At 37.8% G+C, this 24,528-nt stretch overlaps 1 protein-coding gene across 8 annotated transcripts in view; it reads right to left on the bottom strand.

The window, feature by feature from the left end:
• The window catches only part of DGKH (diacylglycerol kinase eta), a 202,145-nt gene that overhangs the window by 56,924 nt on the left and 120,693 nt on the right, over window positions 1-24,528 (bottom strand). For 6 of the 8 annotated variants that reach the window (XM_050766170.1, XM_050766169.1, XM_050766176.1 and 3 more), the window contains 8 exons: window positions 18,947-19,051; window positions 18,540-18,672; window positions 11,993-12,099; window positions 11,243-11,368; window positions 7,318-7,420; window positions 6,079-6,238; window positions 4,206-4,314; window positions 3,938-4,077 (listed from right to left, as the gene is read on the bottom strand). In XM_050766170.1, the coding sequence (XP_050622127.1) occupies window positions 3,938-4,077; window positions 4,206-4,314; window positions 6,079-6,238; window positions 7,318-7,420; window positions 11,243-11,368; window positions 11,993-12,099; window positions 18,540-18,672; window positions 18,947-19,051 (983 nt within the window). Of the gene's footprint in view, window positions 1-3,937; window positions 4,078-4,205; window positions 4,315-6,078; window positions 6,239-7,317; window positions 7,421-11,242; window positions 11,369-11,992; window positions 12,100-18,539; window positions 18,673-18,946; window positions 19,052-20,524; window positions 20,691-24,528 lie in introns of those variants that run through there. The other 2 variants (XM_050766175.1, XM_050766177.1) reach the window with 2 other exon arrangements.

Below are 24,528 nucleotides of genomic sequence, written 5' to 3'. Positions count from 1 at the left end.
CCTGAGTGTCAAGAGCAAAACTCCATCTCAAAATAAAAGAAAAAAAAAAGATGTGAAATAAAGATTTTAACACAGAAACAAAGCATAATAAAAGCAGTACCATAACACATGAATTTTAAGAAAGCATAACACAGCTGAAGCTATTGATAGAACCCAGAGGAAAATTCCAAGATCAATATTTAAACAGAGCCTAGTGTATCATTCAGCCTATGAGAATAAATGTTTGCATAAAAATTCAAATTCCCAGAAAGCCCCCAATAGACATACATTATATTTTGGGATATGTAAACTAGTTACTTTTGGCTACTATTCAACTCTTGACATGAAAATACTTTAAAAGAAATTTATTTTGGGAGGCCAAGGCAGGCAGATCACGAGGTCAAGAGATCAAGAACATCCTGGCCAACATGGTGAAACCCTGTCCCTACTGAAAATACAAAAATCAGCTGGGCATGGCGGCACACACCTGTAGTCCCAGCTACTCGGGAGGCTGAGGCAGGAGAATCGCTTGAACCCAGGAGGCGGAGGTCACAGTGAGCGTGCCACTGCACTCCAGCCTGGCGACAGAGCGAAACTCTGTCTCAACAACAACAACAACAACAACAACTAAGAGGCTGGGCACGGTGGCTCACGCCTATAATTCCAGCACTTTGGGAGTCTGAGGCGGGCGGATCACGAGGTCAGGAGATAGAGACCATCCTGGCTAACATGGTGAAACCCCGTCTCTACTGAAAATACAGAAAATTAGCCAGGTATGGTGGCAGGCGCCTGTAGTCCTCAGGAGGCTGAGGCAGGAGAAAGGCGTGAACCCGGGAGGCGGAGCTTTCAGTGAGCAGAGAGCGCACTACTGCACTCCAGCCTGGGCTACAGAGCGAGACTCTGTCTCAAAAATAAAAAAATATAAAAAATAAAAAGAAAAGAAATTTATATTTGAAAACCAAAAGTCATTCATTTATCCATGAGGCAGATGCAGAAACAAAGCATAATAAACTACATTGAGCATCTCAAAGTCACAGGAAACACAAGGGTGAATAGGCTCCCCCAAAGAAGCTTACATTCTAGCGCAGAAAACACGTATGATGCAAGCAAACAAAACAATTAAACTTTGTAAATATCCAAACAGGGAAAACCACGAGTAGGAACATAAAAGTCAAGTTCCTTATAGCTGGAAATACTTTACTGGTCAAAGCCAGTTAAATAAACGGTAAATAAATCCATCCAAATGTCTGAGTTCCTTGCACCTTCCACGCTATACCTCCCCATTCAATAGGAAATGGTTGGAGCTAAAGAAGAAGGAGAAAGTGGCAGCAAGAGATAAAAAAGTGAGGAAGAGATGCATATGAGTACCAGCTAAGCAGAGGCAGAGGCCAGAAAGAAAGGAACCATCTGGCCTACATACATAAAGGGGAGAGAGTGCAGAGTTGAGAAAGGACCCTGGAAACTAGACAGAACAGGGACTGCGGTTTACTGTGCCAGTTCTATTACTTATTAGCTATTTAACTTAGATAATGTAAAAACCTCCTAAACCTTTTCACCAGTAAAATGGAGATAGCAATATTAGCTATCTCTAGGAGAAGGGCGATAATTAAATGAGATGCTACCCGAATTAAAACAACTAGAAAGTGCTAGGCAGACAAAACATTAGTTTTTTTTATTCCCACTGTATCCAGAAGACTAAATTTTCGTCTTTGTAAAATAATGCTTTTCTGACCCAACCCACAGTATTGTTTTGAGGATCAAATAAATATATTTGAAAAACTCATGTAATTTAGAATATTAAACAATTACTTTTTAACTTTTTTTTTTTTTTTTTGAGACAGAGGCTCGCTCTGTTGGCCAGGCTTCAGTGTATTGGCACGATCTTGGCTCACTGCAACCTCCGCCTCCTGGGATCAAGCGATTCTCCTGCCTCAGCCTCCCAAGTAGCTGGGATTACAGGGGCCCACCACCATGCCCAGCTAATTTTTGTATTTTTAGTAGAGATGTGGTTTCACCATGTTGGCCAGGCTGGTTTCGAACTCCTGACCTCAGGTAATCCTCCCACCTTGGCCTCCCAAAGTGCTGGGATTATGGGTGTGAGCCACTGCATCCGACCCACTTGTTCTTTACAAACAGGAAATTAATAAAGGAAACACAGGAATAAAATATTCCTATGTTTCTAATAAAGGTCTTAAGTTTCTGAATCCACTTTGATTTGTGTGTGTGTGTATTTTCTTTTGTTTTATTTTGATTTTGCGTACCAGTAGGTATTCAAGGAATTTCACCATGGAGGTGCTGTTTCTTGGCTAACCACCTGGAGAGGTGACTTTTTATTTTTATTTTTTTAAAACTTTTTTGAGACAGGGTCTCATTCTGTCGCCCAGATTGTAGGGTAGTGGTGCAATTGTGGCTCACTGCAACCTCCAGCTCCTGGGCTCAAGTGATCCTCCCACGTAGGCCTTCCAAAGTGTTGGGATTACAGGCGTGAGCCACCTCCCCTAACTGAGAAGTGAATTTCCATAGCACACAAGGGCAAAGCACATACCCAGGGTAGATGAAATGCCTAAGGGCAGGGGAAGTGGTCTTTATATTTGCAACAAAGAAAGCATTTAAATAACCCCTTTTGTTTGGTAATCACAGAATTGGACGGTTGCCTGGGAAGTCACCTCCAGGCTCATTTACAAATAATGGTGATTTTATTTATTTATTTCCAATCTTTTTTCCCCAGAGTTAGGTATAGTTGACAAAAAATTGTATATATTTAAGGTGTACAATTTGATGTCTGGATATATATACACCACAATCAAGGTAACTGGCATATCCATAGGTACCATTTCTCTTTTTCATTCTTTTTCTTCTTTTAACCTCCAGATTGTTTTAAAGGCTGGAGGCTGAATCCAGAAGCACATAAAATTAAAAACTTTTATGCACCCAAGCTACTGTAGTATCTCTCTCACGTAATTTCGGATAAACAGAGACGAATGTTCTACTTCCCAGCTCTCTTTTTAAATATTCTGTCAACAAAAGAATCAACTATTACAGTATTACCTTATGACAGGCAAGGTTACAATTAATGAGGTTATAGCCCATCTTAGAGTAATTATATTTCAGATTGGTGGCTCCCTGATGAAATTGTGTTATTTTCGGGAAGAGTTCCACAGATGACTAATTCTATCAAAGTTGTTTTGATTTATGCTACCTCAAGTTGATCATATTTTGACATCTGTCTTCTACTGACATTGGGGGATGAGGAGTGACTGGTTACTGAGTCCTGTTGTTTCTTATACCCAAATTCTAAACACCTCCTCCATAACACTCAGGGTATACATTGTAGTTTCTTTTTCATTACATGGACATTCAGAGAGAAAGCAATTAAGAGATGTAATCAAGAACAGCATAAACACAATGATACTCCCTTCATTTGAAGCTATCTTCCTAACACTTCCCTGTCCCTGGGAAAGGACTGCTTATATTTTAATATACGTAGTTCTTATTGGATCAATGCATTCTTAATATATATGTTTAAGAGGAGATATTCTAACAAATCTAACGTTTATATGTCCTCTTCAGCTTTTTGGAAACCACACGATGACAGGAGGCTACCTAATATACTCATCAAAAGGTCCCCTACAAAATGAACTATTTTAGTTTTCTGACTTGAACTGTAATTAAAAGTAAATAGTAGTAACATACCCTTCTATATTTAAAATAATGAGTTCCTCAGACTAGTGTTTTAAAATTCATTCATTTACTATAAAACATCTTTATTGAGTATCTTCTCTGCGATAGGCCCTGTTCTCCATCTGAGGTATTAACCAGTGGACAAGATCAGAAAGGCTCTGCCTTCGTGGAGCTTCTAGTCAGTACAATTTATTAATGAATATTTATTAATAAATCATCGAAAAATGATTTCAGTATGCCATTTTCCATCTAGTTGTAGAAAAGAATTCACTTTTACCTGTCCAACATTTTGGTACTGGCTCGTTCCAGTTTCTCTAGGATCTGAGGAAGCTGGGTGTCGTCATCATATGAACCTCCCCAGCCAAGAACTCGAGCAAGGTCATTTCCTGTACCCAAAGGCAACACTCCCAGCTGACACTGAAAGAGAGTACAACAGGGTGACTTTCAGACAAGTTGAGAAATAGGGACTACTGCATTTCTGCACCTCTCGTAAGTATGTTAGTATGCGTTCATGTTAACTAGCAAGTAAAAGAATTAGCACTCACCTGTTTATTCAAGTTGAGCTTATCGATTTCTGACAAAACCCAACCTACACTTCCATCGCCTCCACAAACAAGAATCCGGAAATTGTCAAACTTCTGAAATAATCTTAAACTGAAAGCAAAAAGGATTTCATTTTAGTATAAAGTAATAAAAATCACTTTCCTCAATTCTTTGTTATTCTCTATCGGTATTCATATTCAGATTAAATATAAGAACTCCTACTTACATGTTAATTATACCATAAACATTCATTGAAGTGTAATTTTAACTCAAGAAAACTTCTGAATCATAAGGAGGAAAGGGAATGATAAGTAGAAATGAAGATAAAATTAGGAGGAGTGGGGGTGAGAAATGAGAAAACAAAAAAGAAGCAGAGACCAGGAAAGATAAAGTAATACAAGATGGTGAAAGTAGTGGTTCCTCTCTTTCTATTACAAGAATAAATTCTTTCCTTAAGAATTACAAACCATGGGTAAGGAATCTACGGTGCTGAAACTAATGAGTGACGCTTCGGCAGTTCCTAAAGACACCAATCACTGTATTGCTCTCAGGACTCCCAACTGGCTTTTTCTCCTCTTCTCCTATTCTCAGCTCCATCCTTCTGTTTTACCTCATCTCAACTTTTGACACATCCCATCTCCTAAATGTACCCTTGTACACTTACTTCACGTATTGTGGAAAATCTGATAAAATATTAGAGGGACAACCTCAGGAAGTTTCACCAAGAGAGGTCCTTGGAGCCTTCGAGGACAAATGGGAAAAATAAATCAAGACTATAAGTTAATGGAACTATAAAGGATTATAAAATGGATGTGTTAGAAAGGGGGACAAAACTACCCTAGCATGGCAGAGACAAAGAAGGTGAGAAGAGGAAACTCCAGCACCTCAACAGAGGAAAGGAAGGGCGGTACACGTAGATAAGGAGGAAGCTGGGTATAAATGAACAAGACCGACATCCATGTGACCAGAAGGGCCTGAGACTTAGCGAGATAAAGGCAATGGAAGCGGGAAGGAAAACTCAGGGGGCAAAAGTGAACAGAGGCACCAAGAGAGAAGGAAGGAGAGAAACAGAGAAGACAGACGAAAGTGTCACATTACAAAACACAAAATGCCTTTTCAGGCACTGGTATCGAAAATCCCATTTCTACTTCTGTGTTCATGCTTTGAGGTAACGGTGGAACCCAAGAGAAAAGCTGAGTTGCCGTAAGTAAATCACATAGAGGTTTGAAGGCCTCTGGTTCAGAAGACATAATATCGCCTCTTAAGAAAAATCATATGCATACCCTAAAAATGTACTGAAAGTGCCAAAAGGTGTATTTTCCCTCAGTGAAAATACTACTTAGTTCATTTTATCTTACAGATTGTAAGTTATATGACATCCAGAAAGCTGAAAGGAATCATCAACAAAAATATTTCTTTGTCATTTACATGAACTGAGTCTGAGATCCTTGAAGAACTGCCCTTGACAGCCATGAGAGTCCCTGTACTTTGGTTTAAAAATTGATTATTTATATTACATATAAATCAATATCAGCCTTCCATGCAAATCACTTTCTAATATTACTTTATATTTCTATATTTATGTAAGTTGATCTTTCTTGGAGCTAAAGAAACTGTTAGTATTGTTTGATGTAGAATATATTGTAAAACATTTTCTAAACAAATTTTGGAATTGAGAAATTTCAATAGAGTTTTGGAATTTATACAAGACAGTTGTCTAACTATCCAAAAGGTTGTGTTAAAACTTATAATTAGAGCTTTAAAAACGAGGGAGGGATCTAGAGGAATCTATAATTTTCATGAGCTGAAACACCAGACACATTTAACACCTAGTCCTACATTGTATTCAAATAAGATTTATCAATAAGCAGTTACCCTAAATGAGGACCTCCATTCATTAAATCAAACACCTGAGCCGGATTTAGCAACTGTTTAAAGCGACGAAGGAACTTTACTCCCTGATTATCTCCACTCTTAGAATTGACAAAAACCAATAGAGGACTAACACAGAACGAAAATGTTGCTCTACAGAAACCTGTGAAAAAAACACAATACAAGATCAATACATACGGCTTTCTCTTTTAAGTTATTAGCAAACTTTCAGATAAAAGAAAATAAATGTATAAAAACTGGAGCATTAAGTTATAATTTAGCTCTCCAAATAGAGATAGGTTAACTATTTACATACAAACCTATATATTTGTATGTAATTCTTATGTTTATATTCAATATTTCAAAGTATTTTAACTGCTCCTTTCTGAAGTCTGAGAGAATATTTTAAAATTTATAGTAAACAAAATCAGGGCCTAGGTTGGGGGAGAGGGCTGTTAATACCATAGGTTTAAAAAAAGTCACATATTTTGCGGTTTATAAACTTACATCTTCAGGTTTATAAACTTATATCTAAGATATCTATTGGCATAAATTAAATGAAAAGTTTGAAAAGCAAAAAGCATGATATCAATGCAAGACATTAATAATAGCACAGTCCTCCCTACGTATTCTTGGGGAATTGGCTCAGGAGTCCCACGAATATCAAAATCCACAGTTGCTCAAGTCTGTTATATAAAACAGCATAGTGTTATACATGGTTTTACCATATTACTTTGTAATATGGTTTGCTTAGAAGGAAGTAATTAGCATGTAATCCCAAAACCAGTGTCGTAGAGGGGTTCCTCAGCACTTTACAGTTAAGTTTACAGAAAAGTGCATTTATAGGAATATAAATTCCTACAATGAAATTACAGAAAAACAGATTTTAATAACAGCCATGCTAACAGGCAGTTTCAATTATAGAGGAAAAAAACACTTATAAAAATTAACCTTTTCAGATTGTATTACAGTACAGAGTAATGATCTTATTTTATTTACTAAAACATAAAATCTAAAAGTCTTATAAACAGTAATTTCACCAATGTGTTAATAGGTATTCTACAACTTTCACTTAAATATATTCTTTAAAAAATGGAATGTACTTTCAGCAATTGAAATGGAATTATTTTAGAAAACCTGATTACAATAGTCAATGACAGGTATAGTTATTCTAGGAAAAGAAATATATATATCAATATTAAATATACCAGAAATATACATACTTACACTACTGCTACATACCATCGGAATCAGTGCTGTTTAGCGCAATTGGAGGTATGATAGATACTTTACATTGACCAAGTGGACATATTGGATGGTATAAATCTTTGCAGGCAGTGTGTACCTAATAACAAACAAATATACCTTCAAGAATCATAAAAATAATGTTTTGCCATTACAAATCACATCTAAGGAACTGATAATCTAGAATCAACTGTACCACAAAATATTCAGTAATTCATAAACTACTTTAAATGGTATAATATTTATACTTAAGGAAATGACTAAACATTTTAGAAATGGATATTTGATTTTGGTCCATGCAACCAATTCTTGTAATTATCTCAGAGAAGAATACATAGTTAACGAATAATTGGTGAAGGCAAGAAGAGAGGAAGAGAAGAGACCAAGTGCAGAGGAAGGGAGGCAGAGAAGAGAAAAAGAAGAGGAAAAGGAAGAAGAAGGAGGGAAACTAACCAGTGTGTTAATATCATTGCCCATAAAATAAATTGATGACAGAACATTTATTTTGTTTTAATAAAAATTCTTATAAAATTTAACAACAATAAAATCTGTAACGTGCCTGCTTTTTCTGCAGTAATCCTATAACTTTCTATTCACATTTCCCTATCATTAAAGTTACAAGTACACCCATGCTTATTTTCTCAGCTGGACTGCTGCTCTGTAAGGTAAAGGAAAGTGATGCCTATCACAGGCACCTAGTAAATGTGCTTTCAGTAGAAATGAGTTTCATGGTCATGCAAGGATATGTTTTGTTCTCTATTGAGAACAAAAGCAAGGATAACTTATTAAGTACGACCCAGGCAACTTAGGATACTTTGTGTACTTGTCTGGAGAGCCTTCTAAATGTTTTAACTAGGAAAAGCAGACACTTTTCATCAAGTTCTTATTTAATATGACTTTATTTTATTAGCCCTTTTAGAAAACTGGCATAATTAAACCTGTATTTATCAAACTTTTGGGAGAATAACTAAAATTTAATAGTAATTCTAATTCTGGTGATGACCTGTTTTTAGACAGTTTCCTATTATGCTTTACAATAATTAACAATCCAAATGCATTTTAGAAAAATTAGCACACACAGATAGCTTTAAAAGTAATTTTAAAATGTATGAGAACCATGGGGCAAAACAGAAAGGTATTTATAATAATGCTAAATAAGAAAAGCACATGATCAATTTATGTCTTCACAATTTTTACAGAAAAGGTAAAACTATGTCCACAGACCTGGATGACAGTAGGAAAAATAATAAGTTGATTCATTCGGCTTGTAGGGCTATAGGCTTTTTGATTTTGTTTTCTTTTTTTACTACACAGACTATGCTTTAGGCACTAGATATCCTGCTATTAGAAACTCATGTTTTTGTTTGTTTGTTTGTTTGACATGGAGTTTCACTCTTGTTGCCCAAGCTGGAGTGCAATGGTGCGATCTCAGCTCACTGCAACCTCCGCCTCCCGGGTTCAAGCAATTCTCCTGCCTCAGCCTCCCGAGTAGCTGGGATTACAGGCACCTGCCACCACTTCCAGCTAATTTTTGTATTTTTAGTAAAAACGGGGTTTCACCATGTTAGCCAGGCTGGTCTTGAACTCCGGACCTCAGGTGATCCACCCGCCTCGGCCTCCCAAAGTGCTGGAATTACAGGTGGTCATGTTTTTTATTTTTTATTATTTTGAGATGATGTTTCGCTCTTGTTGCCTAGGCTGGAGTGGAACGGTGCAATCTCGGCTAACTGCAACCTCCAACTCCCAGGTTCAGGCAATTCTGCTGTCTCAGCATCCCAAGTAGCTGGGATTATAGGTATGCACCACTGCATCCAACTAATTTTTTTGTATTTTTAGTAGAGACGGAGTTCCACCACGTTGGTCAAGCTGGTCTCGAACTCCTGACTTCAGGAGTCAGCCTGCCTCAGCCTCCCAATGTGCTGGGATTACAGGCATGAGCCACTGTGTCAGGCCAGAAACTCATGTTTTAAAGGCAAAATAATATGTAAACAGGCAAATGGTTGTGTATAAGAAGTGCAAGACTAGGGGAGGTGTTATAAGGTGATGGTAGCTCAGAAACCAGCACGTCAAATTTACACAGGGTGGGGCAGGAATGATGTCACAAGGTGAAAGTTGAGTTTGCCAGGAAAAAAGAGAGAAAAGGCATCCTACTTTCTACCATCTGTAATATCACTGCTGTTCTAGTTAAGAAATGTTTAAACGTTAGGGGTGAATAGAATGAGCAAGTAATAAACCTAATTAACTCCTGCTGTTACAGTTAACAGAGTTAAAAAAAAAAAAAAAGTTAACAGAGTTTGACTTTTTTTAAAAGTAAAGATATACATATTGCAGGTAAAGAAAATTTACATAAAATCTTTCTAAAATAATTCATCACACATGAAGTGTTTTCTTTCTTTTCTTTTTCTTTTTTTTTTTTTTGAAAGACAGAGTCTCGCTCTGTCACCCAGGCTAGAGTGCAATGGCACGATCTCAGCTCACTGCAACCTCTGCCTGCCAGATTCAAGCAATTTTCCTGCCTCAGCCTCCCGAGTAGCTGGGATTACAGGCGTGTGCCACCACGCCCAGCTAATTTTTTGTATTTTTAGTAGAGACAGGGTTTCAATGTGTTAGTCAGGATGGTCTCAATCTTCTGACCTCATGATCCGCCCACCACGGCCTCCCAAAGTGCTGGGATTACAGGCGTGAGCCACCGCACCTGGCCAATACATTGGAAGTGAACAGTTGAAGCTCTAGAAGTAGAGAAATCAACTTTACTAAATGTACAGGCCAATAAAAATAGCAGGAAAATTTGCTATCAGTGGTTGTCCTCTCAAAAACAAATCTGAGGTGGGATGATGATTTTAGATCTTGTTTATGGGAAGAATGAATTCCTTTAAAATAAAAAAATGGCATAAGAAGGTTTCAGGGGCTAGGCTTGCACTAAGATTCTAAAGACAGACACCTGTTACAGTCTATATATTAGATTAAATGAGATAAGAGAGAAAGTATTAATAACATATCTAAGGCTAGTAAAAAAGGCAATCAGTGAAGAATAACAAAAGCATGAGGACAAAGAAAAGAAACACAGATTCACCTATCAGGTCTAACTAAAAAGTTGCAGGACTTATTTTCCTTTGGGGCCTATCAGACAATCTCATTGATTAGGAAAGCAATACATCACACATCTCTTACATTTGCTGATCTACACTATACATACCAAAAACAATAGTTTTTCCACATGTTAAAATTTGAGGCTGGCTTCCAAATTTCAGCCAGCAATGTTAAAAGACAAGACTCAAAACCACCAAATAAGTCAGCCCCAGTGCAAGGCAATCACTAGCATCGTAGAACAGCATCGCCCAGTACTAAGATGAACACTCACACCCACGACCTCCTCATCCTGCAGTTTTTCAGTCCCATGCCACTGTCTGCGTGACCTCTTTCCTACTCTGACTGTCCTCACACAGTCCAGAGGCCCTGTCCTCACTGTATCTGGCATAAATAATCAGCTGTTGGCTTCATGTTCAGCTGCATATGTTGTTCACCTCTGTCAGAGAGCACTGATAGCGTTCTAGCAAATTTACATTTTGCATGTCAACCAAAATTTGGTGACACACCAGAGAAGTGCTTTCAGGTAGTAAAATAGGCCCGAATATAGCAAACCACTTCGTTAATAAAGCAAAATGAAAAAACAATAGAACTATGAATAGGAGATCTTGAGGCACAGGATATGGAAGAACAAGAGTAAGTTTTACAGGGCATTTGAAACAACAACAAGACTAGGAGGACTATACTGTAAGGAAAGAAGAATGTCACCATGGGGTGCGTATGCTACCAGGCTCAGCTCTATCATAAATTCTTTGCCTTGCCTCTAAGCCGGGCGGATGACAAAATTAGGGAAAGAAGCTAATGAACAAGGATGAACTGATTCCAAAACCCTCACCATTGTCTTACACCACAGGCATTTCCAATCCTGTAGACGGAGAACACTGCCACACGTTTTGTCACAGACAGCACACTTGGCACTCACAGGCAGGTTGCCCTCGAGCCACTGGTGAGGCATCGCCACCTGTGGAGAAGGAAGAAAGGGCAGCCAGGTGAAGACTGGTGGACACCAACCTTACCCCAGGGAAGATTTTGAATCATTTCTCACTCTAGGGGATCAGTAGTATATTTCATGCATAGCATTCACTCATTTACCCCACATTTATTGAGCATCTACTATGAACGTTCAAGCAATATAAAAGTAAGGTAAAGGCTTGCCCCTCAGGGTTTAGCTGAGGCATGAAAAGGGATGACAATAAAGTGATTACTAAGTGTTACCAGAAATCCATATGCATGGTGCAATGGAGGCAAGGTTTTGAAAGCAGAGGTGTACTGTTGAGAGGCAACCCCAAAGTCTGAAGAGTGAACATCTCAGCTAAGCCTAGGCATCTCAGAGTTCATCAGAGGTCGACAACAACAGCCCAGCACTACGGCCACTTCTAAGCCGTATTCACAACAGATTTCCTTCAAAATCTAAGAACTAAAGGAAGCTATGAAGGATTGAATTAAAAATAAAAACTCGGAATCAACCAAACCTTCTATTAAATCCTAATAATAAGCATTCCTACTTATCTTTCTCAGCTTCCACAAGAGCAGAACATAAAAGAGGAGTTACTGGGAAGAGAGCAGAGACAGAGCAGCAGCTTACGCCATCTTCATCTTCTATAATGTCCTTCCCAATGGAGGCCAGGGTAGTCCATTTACAGTTATTTGTTGCTCTCACTGCACATCTTTTGTGAGCCTTGAATTTACACACTAAAAAAAAAAAAAAAAAAGAGCAACTGCTTTCAAGTGGACAAGAACTTTTGGACCAATGATTAAAGGAAATCACAGCATAAAATTTTAAAAGGGAGGGAGGAAGTAGAAGAAAACAAATATATTTAAAAGATTAAATTATTCTGCAACAATAGTAATGGTATTCTAGAAAACAAATATGGCTATGTATTTATGAAGCACTTTTATCAAGCTATAAGTAGATTGCTACTTAGAGGAACAGAAAAGAAATAAATGCAAAAGAATTACTGCTGTAGAAGGCAGACAACACACACATAGGAGAGAGGGAGAGAGGGAAGCAAATAAAATTTGGTAGCAGGTCTGCTGGTGATATCCTATTTTTAAATGTAGGCGCTGATTAACTGATTATATGAATGTGTTCAATTTGTAAAAATTCATCAAGCTGTACATTTCTGATATCTGTATTTTTCTATACATATAAAATATTGATTATAAGTCTGAAAATGTCAGTACGATAAAGTTGATCCAGAGGGGCTGTAAAGTGCAAGTATACCAACAAGACAGCCAGGCATCATGGAAAATAGGTTGGTGAGGGTCACAAACACGGCCCGATGTTTGGAAAGTATTATGTTGAGATGACCAAATGACAAATGTAGAAAGAAGGGATGATGAAGTGATGCTGTCACTACAGGTTTCACTAAATCTCCCCAGCCATATTATCAAAAGGAACTTATAAAAGAGAAATTGGAGGAAATAACTAGGGGGGAAAAAGCAGCCCATATATGGAAAAACAAGGGAACTATAGGTTATCTGAAAAATTAAGCATACTTATGAAAATCGGAATTTGACTATTATTAAACACATTTATCTCTCTAAGGAAATTATTCAAATATTAGTGGATACTGATATTAAGTCAGTTCCCGACTTCTAGCTAAAAAGTTAAAAGTAGAAATCATTTCAGTGCAAACATACTAAGGTAAGTGTTGCTAAATTTAAATGCAAGGTATCTCTTTTTCATGTGATTTTCTGGATTTCTAAGTCAATCATTAACAAATTTTGTATCACACACCATTCTCTTGAAACTGTCTTAATTTGATATAACATGAACACAAAAGTTTCAGGTAAAATAACTAAGATGTCTTTAGCCAAATGATCAAAATGCTTCAGGTATCATGACTAATCTATGTACAAATGGATGGTTAAACTGAGCTGGTTTATCCTTGAAAAATATTAGTTTAGGCCAGGCACAGTGGCTCACGCCTGTAATCCCAGCACTCTGGGAGGCTGAGGTGGCGGATCACCTGAGGTCAGGAGTTTGAGACCAGCCTGGTCAAAAACGTGAAACCCCGTCTCTACCAAAAATTTAAAAATTAGCCAGGTGTGATGGTGCATGCCTGCAATCCCAGTTACATGGGATTCTTATGAGACATAAGAATTGCTTGAGCCCAGGAGGTGGAGGTTGCAGTGAGCCGAGATCGTGCCACTGCACTCTGGCCTGGGAGACAGAGTAACACTCTGTCTCAAAAAATACCAATAATAACAATAATAATGATAATTCATACAAATTGGAAATGTTTTGCTTCCCTTCTCTTTTGTGTACTTTGAAAAATTCTTTTCCTTCCACCATTTTTGTTATAAATGAGTGTGTAACTCAAACACAGACATCATATAGAAAATAATACTTCACTTGAGGCTGGGTGTGGTGGCTCACACCTGTAATCCCAGCACTTTGGGAGGCCGAGGCAGGTGGATCACCTGAATTCCAGAGTTCAAGACAAGTCTGGCCAACATGATGAAACCCCAGTTCTACTAAAAATACAAAAATTAGCTGGGCGTGGTGGTGTGCGCCTGTAGTCCCAGCTACCCGGGAGGCTGAGGCAGGAGAATAGCTTGAACCTGGGAGGTGGAGGTTGCAGTGAGCCGAGATCATGCCACTGCACTCCAGCCTGGTGACAGAGTGAGACTCCATCTCCAATAATAATAATAATAATAATAATAATAATAATAATACTTCACTTGAATTTTGTTGCTGATGAATCCTAAGTGTGAAGACACAGCACCATCAGAAGGAAGCTTAGCTTGGTGAAAATTTTTACAATGACTTATTCTCTTTTGCTCTAACATAAGTGATTACTTTAAACTGATTGGTTAGCATCTCTAGGCCTTTTCATCTATTATGGTCTTTGTCAAAAGTGGAGTCCTAAAACTATCTGCAACATATTTCCCAGGGTGCTTTATAAGTACAAATAAGTACTTGATATTCACAGTCAATGTCTGGCTTCTAAGGAGAAAAGCAGGACATAAAAGAGAGTAATGGTATAATTTCATAGCGTTTTGAAAATTTTGCCATAAAAAATCGAACAGCCCACTAAAAATAAAAAAATCACACTTTTATAATAATAAAGTGCTTCATGTAATGAGCCTTGAAAATTACCAAGTTGCTTAATATAACATAATACTAATAATAAAACAAATCAGACTGTAATTATGGTAACTAAGAAATGAAAGTGATCAGCACACACCTGAATTTTGTTAGTTAACAAATTTCTCCAAACAAGTTATTCTGAAATAAAGCACCTTCCCCTGACCTGTAAAGTTATTGTTTAAAATGAGAGAACTTAAAAAATAGGCCAGGCCTGGTGGCTCATGCCTGTAATTCCAGCACTTTGGGAGGCCGAGGCGAGCAGATCACCTGAGGTCAGGAGTTTGAGACCATCCTGGCCAACATGGTGAAACCTCATCTCTACTAAAAATACAGAAATTAGCTGGGCGTGGTGGGAGCACACCTGTAGTCCCAGCTATTTGGGAGGCCGAGGCATGAGAATCACTTGAACCCGGAAGGCAGAGTTTGCAGTGAGCTGAGATCGCAGCACTGCACTCCAGCCTGGCAACAGAGCAAGACTCCATCTCAAAAAAAAAAAAAAAAAAAAAAAAAAATGCAGATGTAATAAGATTATGATTTTTTATTACAATATTCAGCATTTACTATACTAAATCTCTGTGAGTGTTAAAAATCAGTTAAGTGTCGTGGTTTAATCCCCGCATTTCGGAAGGCCAAGGTGGGAGGATAGCTTGAGCCCAGGAGTTTGAGACCAGCCTGGGCAAGATGGTGAGACCCAGTCTCTACAAGTAATAAATAAAAAAAATTAGCCAGGCATGGGTGGTGCATGCCTGTGGTGGCAGCTACTCGGGAGGCCAAGGTGGGAGAATTGCTTGGGCCTGGGCAATTAAGGCTGCAATGAGCCGTGATTGTGCCACTGCACTCCAGCCTGAGCAACAAAATGAGTCCCTCCATTGCAAAAAAAAAATCATTTAAGATCAAAATTCGTAAGTACCCATGATAACATATTTTGATGCTGTTGATTTTTTTAAAAATTATCATTTATCTTTTTTGGTTAAATTATTGTTTAAATAACTGTAAAGGACAATTATGCCCTGAAATTACAATTAATATTCTTAATTGACTTAGGGGATTATTAATAAATTCGATTTTTCTGTCTGCTATTTTTCATTCATATAATATTTTATATATGCAAAGCTTTAAAATAATAACTTTAGTTATTCAATATACATCTAGGAAACAAATCAGCGTGGCTTCATTTTATTGTGGAAATGAGGGTAGAAAGGCTAGTAAATGTAGTGAAGACTTCATAGATTGGAAGCTGAATTCTATGCTCATACAAAGTTATTCATATTCACCGTGGAACACATCACAATATTTGCATCTCTTACAATATTTAAAGCCTCTTGTATCTAATGTTTCCAGTTTTATCAAGCAAGCTGCTTATTCAGATTTTAGGGGGTTTTCAAAAGTGTAAGTATGACTTTGATTATGATGAAAATATCCCAACAACCATATTCTCATAAAATATAAAAAGGCAACTTTTTTATATTTATTAAACCCTTGGGATTTTTAAAGTCTTCTGCTATGGTTCTGAAAATACTAATAGGCAAGATACTGCAGATTTAAAAATTTTTACCAACAAAGGAAATGAATACTAATATATAATTTTCATTAAAAAATGGTTTAATCTGATAATTGAGACTTTTTAAAAAGTCTTGAAAATTATATTATTTATAGAAGAATATAACAAATTTATTTGTTTTGTTTTGGTTTTTTGGAGATGGAGCTTCACTCTTGTTGCCCAGACTGGAGTGCAATGGCCCGATCTCCACTCACCGCAACCTCCAACTCCTGGGTTCAAGCAATTCTCCTGCCTCAGTCTCCCACGTAGCTGGGATTACAGGCATGTGCCACCATGCCTGGCTAATTTTGTATTTTTAGTAGACACGGGGTTTCTCCACGTTGGTCAGGCTGGTCTCGAACTCCCAACCCCAGGTGATCCACCCGCCTCGACCTCCCAAAGTGCTGCTATTACAGGCGTGAGCCACCGCGCCCAGCCGAATATAACAAATATAAGGACTTTTAAGTTTCTTATTCTCACCAAATAATGTAATTTTCATTTTTCTTTTAAAATGCTTAGAAAAAAATTCAGTCATTCCACTACTGACTCAATTTTTAAATACATATATTTAATAATGTATAACCCTCAAACCAGAAGGGTACCACAGACTGTCTCAGATGTGGTGTCTTTTTAGCATTTTTGGAATAAAGATTTTAGTAAAATCTTTAAAATAATACCATATAATATTACAGACCTGGTAGGAGTTATTCGGCTCTATGTGAACCCTTTTAGATTACTAAAGTCATCACAAAGGCCAATCAGATCTCTTTTGCAATCATTCTTTAAGTCTAAAAAGAAAGCTTTAATGCCTTCTCCAAATTTTCTCCTTCATGAATTTTAATGCATCAAGCCCATGATGCAAATTTGGAATAAGTTTCTTACAAAACAGTTACAAACTTCTTGCAATTTATTGAACTAGAAAAGTAGTTTTATTGCATGTATTCTCTCATTTAGTTTTTATAGTGATTCTGTGAGGCATAAATGACTATAATCCGCATCTTATCGATGAGGAGAGGAAAGTCTAAGTGAGTTAAACAATTTCTCCTGGTTATAGTTTGTAATGGTGGAAGTGGAAGACAGTTTGACTGAAGAGCTCTATTCTTGGTTTGTTTTTTTTTTGAGACGGAGTCTCGCTTTGTCGCCCAGGCTGGAGTGCAGTGGCACCATCTCGGCTCACTGCAAGCTCCGCCTCCTGGGTTCACACCATTCTCCTGCCTCAGCCTCCGAGTAGCTGGGACTACAGGCACGCACTACCATGCCCGGCTAATTTTTTGTATTTTTAGTAGAGACAGGGTTTCACTGTGTTAGCCAGGATGGTCTCGATCTCCTGACCTCATGATCCGCCCGCCTCGGCCTCCCAAAGTGCTGGGATTACAGGCTTGAGCCACCGTGTCCGGCAAGAGCTCTATTCTTAACCACTATGCTGTATCATATTAAATATTTGAAACAATGACATATCACAGATTTTATAGTTTAAAATCAATTAAGGCTGTGACTCTATTACTACTTTATTACTTAATTATAAATAAGTGATATTCCAAATTACTTAAGAAACTTTTGGATTAGAGAAAAAACGCTGGTATTATTATTATCATATATAGTTCAAAAAGTAGTACACAGCAGTGTAATCCCTGAAGTATGAAATAAAATAACTCTAAAGAAGTTATGAGTTTTCTGTTGGTGATTATTAATGTATTTGCTTTTGGTGGTCACTGCTCTTACATTAAAAATAACTCACAAATCTGCTCATGCCTCTAATCCAGCACTTTGGGAGGCCAATGCGGGAGGATTGCTTGAGCCCGGGAGTTTGAGACCAGCCTGGGCAACACAGTGAGACCCCCATCTCTAGAAACTTAAAAAAAAAAAAAGATTAGCCAGGTGTGGTGGTGCTTGACTGTAGTCCCAGCTACTAGGGAGACTGAGGTAGGAGGATCGTTTGAGCCCAGGAGGCTGAGGTTGCACAGAGACTTGATCATGTCACTGCATTTCAGGCCTGGGTGACAGGGTGAGACCCTTTCTCAAAACAAAACAAAATAACAACAGCATAGGCCTTATTTTTAGAAAATTTTGAGGAAATTAGAAAGGATGATACCTAATTAGATTAAACAAACAAAAGGAAAGAAAACAATATTTAAAACAGTCCAATATAATTAACAATCAAAAATTCTGCCAAAGACTATATAACTGTCCTCACAAAAAGTTTTATTCTCCATAATCAACCAGAATAAAGAATACCAGAATGATTATACAAGGTCCAAAGATTTTTTTTTTTTTTTTTTTTTTTTAGACAGTAGTTCCTAGTTTCTTGGGGGTGAAATGCTGTATTTTGATTTATGTTTCCTTTAAATGACTATGTTATTTTTTTCCTGAGCAAAAATATTTCTCAAGCTAGTCCTATGTGTGGAAAGCCCAATTTAAAGCTACAGTGAAACCAGCGGTGGCAGGTCTACAGTATGGTCACTGTCTGGAGAAAACACATGCTAGGTGCTACAGTACCTTCGCAGGACAGGCCATGGGAGGTGACTCCAGAAAGACTCTCTCTGCACACGTTACAGAAGGTGGGCCGGGCGTGGGAGCAGGCGTACCAGTTGTGCATCCCTGAGAAATGTTCCACATTAAACTGGGCCACCTAGAACAGAGATGTGAGGACAGATGTGCCAAGCCAGCGAACAAGGCTACAGATGCTGAACTCTTTGGAATGCATATAGTTATGGTCCAATTTTCAAATCCGTCATTTTTAAAACCAAAGCCCTTTGCTTTAAGCTAAGAATTTCAAAATCTGGTTTAAACAAGTTGCTGAAGGAGTGTACACATACTTAAAACGTTTGCACAGTAGAGCTCTAGCCCTTTGGTTAACATTTATTTCCTAAGAACACGAGACGGAAGAAAAGATGCTATTTTACCTCGTAGGGTTCTCTGGTCTGTACAGACTTCAGCGAGCTGATCCAATCCTCCATCTCCTTTCTGTTCTCAGCACACAGCATTAGCCTTCTGAATGGAGTGATGATCTGAAAGGGATAATTCAATCTAATGATTGTTAACACCCAAAGAGAAAGATTATTGCAAAACCTGACACCTTCTGAGGTAATTCCATTTCTAACCTGAGTCTTTATTTCTTATGTTTTTGTCCTCTGTATGATAAAAATAATGTGGTCTAGGAAAGAAAAAGCCTAAGGAGTTTTTCTATCTTTGACCCTTTGCTACTGACTTGGGCTCTTTAGCCCTTTTTTCTAAGGCTATAAACCCAAAGACACAATGCATTCTTATTCCACGAAATATATCTTGCAAACTGATTTTAAATATACTTCAAAATAATTCATAGTAAGCTTAGAAGGAATACATAGTTTTCAATATGCAAAATATTTTTAAATTAAAAATGAAAGAAATGTAATATTAAACGATTTCTTAATTATTTTAGTTTTCAATATGGAAAATATTTCTAAATTAAAAATCAAAAGAATGCAATATTAAATGATTTCTTAATTTTTTTTTTTTTTTTTTTTTTTTTTTTTTTAGTAGAGGCAGGGTTTCACCATGTTGGCCAGGATGGTCTGGATCTCTTGGCCTCGTGATCTGCCCACCTCGGCCTCCCAAAGTGCTGGGATTACAGCTGTGAGCCACTGTGCCCGGCCACCTAATTGATTTATTATGGTATCAACAATATTCTGTTAATATTTAAATAATATTGAGTTTACATATCACTTCTACTGTCTATTTTAATGATTTATGAAGATTCTTCCTCCATTGTGTAGAACTCCACTGTACTAGTATTTAGTGAGAGCAGGGACAAAGAATTAACATAAACATCCTTTTGTTGGCTTTAGGGAAGAAAAGAATTGCGATTTTTATCTTTTTTCATGTCATTAAAAAGGCAACTTAATTACATTAAGGACCTTAAAGCAAGTGGAATGAAAACTTCACACTGTCATAGGATCAAAGTGCTTCAAAGTAAGATTCTGAAATGACTTGAAAGAAGCCCCTATTTATTTGTAAATACAATATTCTGGCTATAATCTTGAAGTTACTAAATCCTACACATTTACTGTCAAGAGAAGATCATTTATTTACTTGCAGAACAAGAGAAAAATGTTGCATTCCTACCTGGAAACTATTTCCAAAGAATAAAGCACATATCTATTTATATAGCAAATAAGAATTTTTCTCAAGTTAAAAGCCTCTTGATCAAGTGATAAGTCTAAACGTTACACTGGATTATTGAGCAGATTTCACAAGTAATGAAAGAGCAATAATCTTCTAAAACAAACAAAAAGAAAAAATGAATCCTTCCCAAAAGGAGTAAACTAGTACGCCTAAGTCATTACTATTCATCTTGGAAAATAAGTCCATTATTCAAAACAACAGAGAGATCAATCCAGTCTTAGCTACTCACGAGTCATTGCCGCCTCTCATTTGTCATGGGTTCAGGCTACAGAGTCCTTCCTTAAACCCAGAAGCTTTAAATACATCTAACAGGCACTCACCCTTAAATACAGCCAGCCAAAAGTCACATGGAAGAGGAGCACCAATCAGTCAGCTCTGGATATTTGTTAATTGCATATGAAATTGAAGAGAACCTCACTTTTGCATTTTCTTGTTTTCCACGACCCTCTTTGGATAAAGCTTATTAACAGTTGGTCACTTCTCTTCCTGAATAAATAGTTAATGCAAAGAACAATGCCTCTCATTACTTAAGAGCCAAATGGATGCTTTATTGCTTCAAAATGTTTTTCTAGGACAGCTCATGAGATGCAGCAGAGAGGTACCATTAAATCATAATACACTCCTGGCTCTAATGACTGGCACAGCATTTCAGAGTCTCCAAGTTTCATTGGACTCGCTGATGTTTTCTGAATAAATATTGTCTCTAGCATTTACTGTATTCATTTTTTGCTACCTTATATGATGTAACTCTAAGGATTCCCTCTCCTTCCCTTATATGAGATAAAGTATCATGAGACAAGCATTATTCAGACAAATAAAGCAGGCTTGCTATTTTGTTCTTTAACTTTGTTCTTTGCTGAATTCTAAGTAAAGCATGATGACTAATGGTTTTAACTGTCTTTAGTGCCTTTACATTAAATGTCTTGTAAAGTCACTGTAAATTCAAGAAAAAGGGGAGAAAGAAGGATAAAGAATAGCTTCTAATTTTTCTTTGCATATTTGGAATTACACAAATGCCTCAATTCTAAATGATTTCAGCAATATAAATCATGTGTGCTTATATACTAATAAAGTAAAATGTACACATTTGCAATTTCTCCTTTTCAATAAAAACCTGTTTTAAAGTGAACAGTAATAAGCAAGGAAAGATCATAACACATTTAATACAGTTAAGTTTTCCAGAGGCAAAAAAAATTGGAAAGTTATTTTGATTTATAGCCCTTGTGATTAAGAAATCTACTGATTATAAAATGACATTATAAGAAGTCAGTATGAAAAAGAAATCATACTGGCTTTGTGGCCACAGTGCCACAAATACCTCAGTGAGCAGCCCAGAGTTGTCTGGGCTTACTAGACGAGCCTGGCTTACCAACAAACCCGTTAATGCCTCCCAGATGGACCTTTTCCTTCCTGGGGTAATCCCTCGGCAGTCCTTCAATACTCTAGTCCCCTCCCACCTTTTATTTAAATTCTTCCTCATCCCAGACCTTCCTAGGAAAGGATGGGACAGATGCAGCTGTTGACCGACAGGCTCTGGTTATCCCTAGCTGAAATGCATTACACTGCAGCAGCTTCTCATCGAAATCTTTATTAGGAAGATACCCGGGGAGGAGCAAACTCCAAAATGTATTATTATGTCCTTATTTTGAGAATAAGATGTCCTACAAGTGAGGAGGATAGGGGAGATGGAAGGATAGAACGCAATCCCTCCACCATACTTGGGGGAGGGGTTATTCACCAGCGAAAACCAGGCCTGGTGGGGAGGACAGGCCCAGGACGTTTCTGGAACTAGAAGACGTTTTACTTTTCCTGGAAGAGCTGAAGCTCACCTATCCTAAAATGTCTCCGAGTCCTTGTGCTTACCTCAACCCCACTCTAACTGCCTCTCTTACCACCATCATATTTACCAATCATTTTTTTCAGACATATCTGAACTTACTTCAGTAATTTTTTCAAACTATAACCACCAGTCCCACATCAGATTCTGGGGTACACCTGCCTGTCTGTTCATCCATTCAAGCATTTATTGAGCATGTACTGCCTGCCAGGGCCAGGGATAAAAACCACGTGGGATTTGCTTTAAAGAGGGTACAAGGAAGACAAGAAGTAAACCAAGGATTACCTTGCCTGAAAAAGTACTAGAGAAGATGGGGTCCAAAGGACAGACATCTAAATCAGTTTCGTAAGTGCTAACTCAAATAATATATAAACTTTCCATTAATAGAAATATTGCCCCACCTTGGGAGTTACTGACCTGTAAGGATTGAGCCAACGACACTATTATGTAAGAGTCAAAAATTTCTGTCTGACAATGCATATAAATGCATAAAACAGACAAAAAAAAAATTTGGCATTAAATATAAAAATCTATAGAAGAGTAACATTGCAGTTAAGATGTCAAATATATAAAGGTGTGCAGGCTAAAAAAAAAAAAAAAACAAAAAAAAAAAAAAAAAAAAACCCCATACATAGATACTGCATACTAAAACCCATACTATAAATACTGCACTGCTATCTTTCAGTGAAGGAATGACAGATAATTTTAATCATAATTTTTTTTTGTCTGTGGTTTTGTTTTGTTTTTTGAGATAGGGTCTTGCTCTGCCCAGGCTGGAGTATAGTGGCTCGATCACACCTCATTGCAGCCGCAACCTCCTGTGCTCAAGCGATACTCCCATCTCAATCTCCTGAGTAGCTGGGACCACAGGTATGTGCCACCACACCCAGCTACTTTATTTTTAGTTTTGTAGTGACAAGGTCTCCCTATGTTGCCCAGGCTGTCTCAAACTCCTGGCTTAAAGCCATCCTCTAGCCTCAGCCTCCGGAAGTGCTGGGATCAACAGGTGTAAGCCACCAAGCCCAGCCTTTCTGTAGTGTCTAAATCAAATACGCACTACTTCTGTAATAAAAACGTTACTTAAATTTTTACTAACAGAAAGATGAGAATTTAGAATTCAAAAATTTGCATTGTTCCAAAATAGGAACATATGGAGTTTTAAAAAATTCCCCAAGTCTGTGCTACACTCCATGAACACAGAACATCTGAGGGTGAGACCCCAGTATTTTGGGGGCTGGGTGCAGTGGTTCATGCCTGTAATCACAGCACTCTGGGAGATTAAGCAGGCAGATCACTTGAGATGAGGACTTTGAGGCCCAGTATTTTTTTGGAAACTCTCAGGTAATTTCCAAAGCGTGGCCAAGTTTGAGACCTAGTGCCTAAAGATATTTTATTGTTCCCCCCAACAATGTTATAACTTAATGAAAGAAGTTTCTAAAGAGAAGTGAAGTAGAGGGAGCTGTTAATTCTCAGTTGGAAATCACTAATATAAAAGCATAATCTAACTCTGTCTCTAAACTTTGGAGTCAGGCTGGGTGCGGTGGCTCACCCCTGTAATCCCAGCACTTTGGGAGGCTGAGGTGGGCGGATCGTCTGAAGTCAGGAGTTCAAGACCAGCCTGGCCAATATAACGAAACCACACCTCAACTAAAATATATATATATATGCACCAGGTATGGTAGCATACACCTGTAGTCCCTGCTACTCAGGAAGCTGAGGCAGGAGAATCACTTGAACCTGGGAGGCGGAGGTTGCAGTGAGCCGAGATTGTGCCACTGCACTCCAGCCTGGGTAACAGAGCGAGACTGTCTCAACAACAACAACAACAACAACAAAAAAAAAACCAAAAAACTTTGGAGTCACACTGACCCACCCTGAATCCCAGCAACATCTCTTCTTACCTGTCTGGCTGTGGACACATTTCCTGAGCTCCCTAACCATGTCTGTCCTCTGCTAAGAAGGGACAGAGCAGTAACTCACAGTAACTCTGCAGCGTCAGCTGTGGATCCATGAGCTAATCCAGGTAAAACATTTAGTACAGTCTCTGCCATGCAGTCAAGCTCAGTAAATGTTATAATCACAATTCTTCTTAGCAGGCAAAGAAAGCATTTACGGATTTTTTCTGCATACACATTAACATTTACGGATTTTTTCTGCAAGGTATATTTTTTGTGTAAGTGTGGTCCAAGATGAAAAGTGAAATGAAAAGTCAAAAACGGAGACTTGTGTCAACAAAATAGTCACTGACTAGCAAACCACCAAAATGGGCATAATGATAACGACCGACTGACCTTAGAAAATATTAGGAAAATATCAACCAACAAATTGGGAAAAAATGGACTCTCCTTAATTGCACTTGTATTTAACCTTGCCCAGTAGCATAAAACGGCAAAATGTTTACTAAAATGAAGAGTATCAGGGTCTGTATTTCACTGAAAGAATTCAGCATGGCATCTCTAATAAGTATCACATGTAAACTAGTTAAGA

The sequence above is a fragment of the Macaca thibetana genome, chromosome 17 (assembly GCF_024542745.1).
Source record: "Macaca thibetana thibetana isolate TM-01 chromosome 17, ASM2454274v1, whole genome shotgun sequence".
NCBI lineage: Eukaryota > Metazoa > Chordata > Mammalia > Primates > Cercopithecidae > Macaca > Macaca thibetana.
Note: the sequence above shows the minus strand (reverse complement) of the source record. Positions and strands in the feature narration are given on the sequence as shown.